Source organism: Benincasa hispida, chromosome 8 (assembly GCF_009727055.1).
Source record: "Benincasa hispida cultivar B227 chromosome 8, ASM972705v1, whole genome shotgun sequence".
Lineage (NCBI taxonomy): Eukaryota > Viridiplantae > Streptophyta > Magnoliopsida > Cucurbitales > Cucurbitaceae > Benincasa > Benincasa hispida.
In genome coordinates, this window is record NC_052356.1 from 44,547,467 (window position 1) to 44,553,712 (window position 6,246).

General features: G+C 40.0%; 1 protein-coding gene across 1 annotated transcript; it reads left to right on the plus strand.

Annotated features, from left to right (window-relative positions):
• The first annotated feature begins 409 nt into the window (after positions 1–409).
• LOC120084073 lies at positions 410–1,030 on the plus strand. The gene has a single exon (XM_039039974.1). It carries the CDS (start codon positions 410–412, stop codon positions 1,028–1,030), a length of 621 nt encoding a protein of 206 aa, XP_038895902.1.
• The last annotated feature ends 5,216 nt before the right edge of the window (positions 1,031–6,246 follow it).

Consider the following 6,246-nt stretch of genomic DNA (forward strand, 5'->3'; position numbering starts at 1 on the left):
GGATCACCCAACTTCAAGTTGGGACGGGAATCACAACCAGGGGAGTCATAGTTTCTATCAGAACAGTTATCAAGAGGATAGAGGCAACTTTCCAGTCTTCATTACTCTGGACTGCAACTCAGGTAATTCTCAAGGAATACCACCCTGTGACCAACCGTTCTTATATGATACCTCTTGCAACACCTCGACTCTGGAGACATCGTTAAAACATTACATTCAAAATTGCGGGGCATTGAGACAATCACAAGCTGATTCCCTTAAAAAATTAGAAGAGCAGATAGATCAGCTTACAAGGGAATTAAAGAAGAAAGCGCCTGGTATGCGTCACGGAAATTCAGGAACAAAGGGGCAGTGAGGTAAAGAACAATGTCACGCAGTGACATTGAGAAGTGGCAAAACAATAGCCTCTATGCCATCAGAACCAGATGCGACAACATCACCAGTAGATCTAACGGTTGATGATGACCAATCAACTAATAGTGAGAAAAATACCAGTTCAGACGCAAGTTCACCTACAAAAGATGAAGCTCTTCAAGATTTGAATTCTCAATCGACGCAACCTCTAACTAACGAAACACAGCAAGCACTGGACCTCACCAAACAGCCAAGTGAACAAGAAATACGGCAGGATCCTCCACCATTCCCGTCCAGGCTGAAAAAGAAAGATGATAGCAAGCAATTTCAGAGGTTTCTAGACGTTCTCCGACAGCTACACATTAATATTCCCTTGATAGAAGCATTAGAGCAGATGTCGAGTTATGTAAAGTTTCTCAAAGATATTCTCGCCAATAAGAAAAATATTGGAGAAAATGAAACGGTTGCGTTAACATATGAGTGCAGCGCTCTGTTTCAAAACAACCTCTCCACTAAAATGAAGGACCTTGGGACCTTTACATTGCCCTGCATGATAGGAAGAAAGATGGTCGGGAACGCACTGTGCGATTTAGGGGCAAGCATAAATCTGATGCCCTGGTCAATTTTTAAGAAGCTGGATATCGGCGAAGCAAGACCAACCACTATCACATTATAGCTAGTCGATAGATGGATAAAGCTTCCTGAGGGCAAGATAGAAGATGTTCTCGTGCAAGTGGACAAGTTTATATTCCCGGCAGACATTGTCATCTTGGATTACGAAGTCGATAGATAAATCCCTATCATCCTGGGTCGGCCATTTCTCGCCACAAGGCGAGCACTGATCGATGTGTAGAAAGGAGAACTGACCATCAGGGTCGACGATCAGAAGATGGTAAATTCAACCGTACTCATGCGTTGACGTACTAGGTGATATGAAAAACTACCAATACTATCGAGGAAACTGTGGGAGACTTGGCACGAACCCCTTAAAGGAGCTGGGGAAGAAAATTGTGAAATCGGCGCAATAGTGGAGGAGGACTGCGTCGCAATTTATGTGGAAGCAAATTCTTAACCACTCAAGTTGTCTGAACGAACTTCATAGCGTATTAAGCTATCTCTGGAAGTGTAACGCAGGTTTTGATAGGTATGATTGATGATGTTCTATGCTCATGACGATGCGATACTACTTCTACTTATGTGTTAATTATAGATGTTAATGTAGTATACCATGAACTGTCACAAGTTTCCCTACGATGGAACCAAGTGTAATTCCGCCGCAAGTTTCTCGGTGTGATCTGAGGTCGAACACGAGGACTGGTTTAGGTTATTGTGGTACATTCATGATATATGCGACTAGGTTTTCAATCTTCAAAAATGTGTTTGCACAGGTATATAAATTGCAAAATAAAGGAATGCAGTAAAGATGTGATAATAACATAAAAATACAGTAAACCTAAGCTAGATGATACAAGATACAGGCTTCATGTACAAGATGTTGGGGTCAAGGCTGGCTGTGAAAGTTATGCAAAGATGTAGGATGCGGTGACAAGTCTTATGAATAGAATAGAAAGAGAAAGACAAATAACATAAACAACACAAGTTCTCAATTGTGTTGAAGCTACAAATGTTGTTCTGCTCTTCTCTTGGCGTACACCTTTCAGCGATCGGCCGCGCTCCCACATGTCTGTGGTGAAACAGAGACTAATGTAATGAACGCAAGGTTGCTTCCATGTCTGGAAGTACTTCTCGCTTTAGTTAACGCATTCTTTTGACCTTCTCTCGATAGATCAGAATGGCATCTTCACTTCTGCTCTCACAGGTGAAGATGTCGTCTTGCATGCCTTAGCTAAACGCATGTTATATCTTTAACACAGATTAAGTACTTAGTTAATTCACATTGCTTATCAGGGAATTAAGAAGTCATCATGAAGAAAGGGATTGTTGGGTGAATGGAAATAGACAGAGAATGGTAAATGAAAGTTGTCGAAACATTTAATATATCTATTAAGCGTTCGATACATGGTATGAATGAAGAGATAAAGAAATAGTGAAATACAACGATGAAAGGGATAGAATAGATACAAACAAGTGCCAATGTCTTGGCAATGATTCGATGGAGATCTACTTGCCGAATAGGATGGATTTGATGGTAGGAAGAGCTTCCCTCTCAGGCTTGCTCCACCGGTAGTAGGGATCTTTGGACAGAGCTTTCAATCGGGTGTTTGGTAGATTAGATCTCAGCCTTTTCTTCAACAGTTTTGCAGCATTACCCATATCCGTACTTCTTTTTCCTCTCGAAATCAATTGGGGTATTTATAGGTGCAAGATCTTTGACTCTGGCCTTGTGGTCCGCCCACTGATTGTTATGGTAATTCCAAAGATAGGGAGGGATATTATTCCTTCTGTTATGCAATCAGACCTATCAATTCTGCACAACCGTATAGTTGTACACGTGTTCCAATCCTCCGTTTTGCTGTTGCATCAGCTGCATCTTTCGATCTTATCGCTCGCATAGCAGTGTTGTTTCTATTACCGCATGCGGTTGAAACACAGCTCTGGACCGACTGCCACATTGCGCCGTCATTGCGATAATCGTCTCTTCATTGTTGATTGACGGGCGCAATGTGACAGAGACGCGTTGATCAATTTCTCGTGAGCCTTGAGCACAAGCGGTGACTTGGTCTCCTGCAAAACAGAGTAAAATTCGGTTTGTCTTCCATCTTTATGGTGTTAGTGGGATTAATTGCAAACATTTATAATTATTGTAATACTAGGCTAATTTTCTTACAATCGACGCATATTTACTAACTTTTGGCCGCAATATCTAGATAAGGTGGCATAAATAACTTGTATTTCTAGAAGTTATCACACTCCCAAATTTAGATATATGTTTGTCCTCAAGGATATCTTCTACTAAGGCAATCCTACTCAATTCCTATTCTCTATTTCTGCGACGATTGGTTGCTCCGAATGCTGCAGTTAGGCACATTACTTGACATCGCAATTTCCTTCTATCCTTACTAATTATTAGCAAGCCCTGCTTTATTCTTTTATATGACAAAATTCTACTCAAAGATGCTTTTCTATTTTTCAAAATAGAATGTTTATCTCTTCTTTGTCAAAACAACTTGATGTATCTATATCCGGTGAGCAAAAGTTTGCGTCATTTCTTTATTTAGAGACTGTTGGTCATGATTACACTCTTCGTTCTGGCTTATCCCCATGGGTGTCATGCGAACATCCAACTACGGTTGTGTGCCAATTTCAATTTCAACTCATGAGGATCAGAGGAGTTGTCTCTTGCATTCTTTTATTTTTGTTTTTGTTTCTTTCTCTTTTTTTTTTCTTTTTGTATTGTGTTATTCTTGGAAACCCACCTTCGTTTTGGCTTGCTCCTACATGTGTCATAGGAACATCCAACTATGAGCAGGCTCATTTCACAACTAAACTCTTATCAGGGTGGGAATATTTTTAAGGCTTCCCTTGTGCTGACATTGGATTTTTGCATAAATTTTTTTTTTAATGGAAATGGACACATTTTCTTGGACATATTTTCTTAAATACAGCATAATCTTGATCTCATATGCTCAGACCTTTCCCACCCTAAATTTAAAGATGAGCAAGGTCCTCATTGCGTTGTTTGGAGAGACTAAACAAACACTTAGAAGAAAATTTCAAAAAGAAGGTTTGAGCAAAACTTTGAAAGATAAAAGGTAAAGTACTGCTAAACTAAGAATTAACCAAGTGTATTCAGAATTTACTAAGTATGGGAAATGTTTCTAAGTATAAACATGTAATACATCATAGCAACGCAATGAAGATCGTAAAAATAAGAGATTAAGAACATTACCAAAAATAAGCAAAGGAAGATAAAGAAAAAGGCACAGGCAAAAAGTGGGGTGAATATATACTCTGATTGTATTGACTATTAACAAAGTATACAAATAAATTACAAATGAACGCATTACAAAATTTTCTATTGCCTGTACAAGAGTCAAAGAATTTGATTACTTTACAAATTTGATTCAGAAGGGTGCTTGATTCAGAATTCACACCCTACTTTCAATAAACGCAGATACATTTTTGTCAAGGACAGGCAACACACATACATCCCCGCAACACACCCCTTAACGAATGCATTTCTGGAGGATACCTCAACATAGTGCATTTGGCGAAGGATGGGCAAAGGAAATATGCGAGCGCAACACATCCCTCACCGCAACTCATTTGGGTGTATGGATGCACAATATCGCTTACTTATTACACCCACCCTCTCATAGTTTACTTTCCTGTCCTCTTAATTCATCAAAAATGCCAGTCGAAAAGACCTTGCGGTGATTTATCCAATCATTCACAACAATTATATGACCGGTGCTACTAAATTTAACATATGGAGAAACTTGTGAAATTAAATTGGAAGGAAATACAAAAATATTAAAGACTGATTCTACTAGACAGTAATTGACGGAATTTAGAAAATGGTAAAAGAAAGCTGTAAAGAAAGCGAGTAAACATAGATAGGAAGGTCGATTGAAAGAAGTTCTTAGAGTTACCGCAATCGCTTTCCCTACAAGCGGTTTAATCCTACTTGCCCAAGTCAATGGTGTTCATGTGTCGATCGAAGTCGCCTCCATAGTAGGGCTTAATCTGTTGACCATTGACTTTGAATGCGTTGTTCCCATCTAAAGTTATTAGTTCTACTGTGCCGTGAGGAAATTTTGTCTTGATTCGGAATGGCCCAGACCAGCGAGACTTCAACTTTCCTAGAAACAATCGTAAACGCGTGTTGAATAATAATACCTGCTGACCTTCATTGAATGTCCGATCATGTATGCGGTCATCATGCAATTTCTTTGTCTTCTCCTTGTATATCTTAAAATTTTCATAGGCATCCATTCGCCATTCGACCAACTGATTCAATTGTAGCTTCCAGACTTTCTCCGAACTGGCTAAATCAAACTTCAGCTTCTTGCATGCCCACATCGCCTTATGTTCTAACTCAAGCAGCAGATGACAAGCTTTTTCGAAGACCAGGGCGTACGGAGACATGCCAATTGGTGTCTTGTAGGAAGTCCTATAAGCCCATAATGCTTCATCAAGCTTGGGTGACCGATCCCTCCTAGCAGTATTAACTAACTTCTCCAAGATGGTTTTGATCTCTCTGTTAGAAATCTCCGCCTGCTCATTAGTTTGTAGGTGATAAGTAGTTGCAACACGATGGCTGACGTTGAATTTAGTCAACAGGTTGGCAATTATGTGGTTGATAAAGTGAGAGCCCTCATCGCTAATTAAGGCTCGAGGCGTCCCATATCGAGCAAAAATGTTCTTCTTCAGAAACTTTGCCACAGTGGCCACGTCATTCTTGGCACATGCGATGGCCTCAACCCATTTCGATACATAATCAACCGCAACCAGAATATATTGATGACCTTCTGATGGTGGAAACGGGCCCATGAAGTCAATTCCCCAAACATCAAATAATTAAACTTCTAAGATTGACGTCAGTGGCATTTCATTTCTTTTAGATATATTCCCCGTCCGTTGACACCTGTCGCATTGCACAACATGGGCATGGGCATCCTTAAACAGTGTTCGCCAAAAATAGCCGCACTGTAAGGCTTTTGCTGCCGTCCTTTGCCCCCCAAAATGTCCTCCATAAGGAGACTCATGACAGAGCTCTAAAATGTTCTTTGCTTCATGCTTAGGAACATATCGATATATTATATGATCAGGTCCTTGTTGATATAGGAAGTGTTCGTCCCAGAAATAAAATTTGGCATCATGTCTTAGCTTCTTCTTCTGCTGGTATGTATAATCATCCGGTAGTTGACCGCAAACTATGAAGTTTACTATGTCCGCATACCAGGGCACATTAATGTCAACTGCCATCAG

What these genes read in the sequence shown, in the direction of transcription:
- LOC120084073 (XM_039039974.1), top strand. Translation starts at nt 410, where the DNA reads ATGCCATCAGAACCAGATGCGACAACATCACCAGTAGATCTAACGGTT.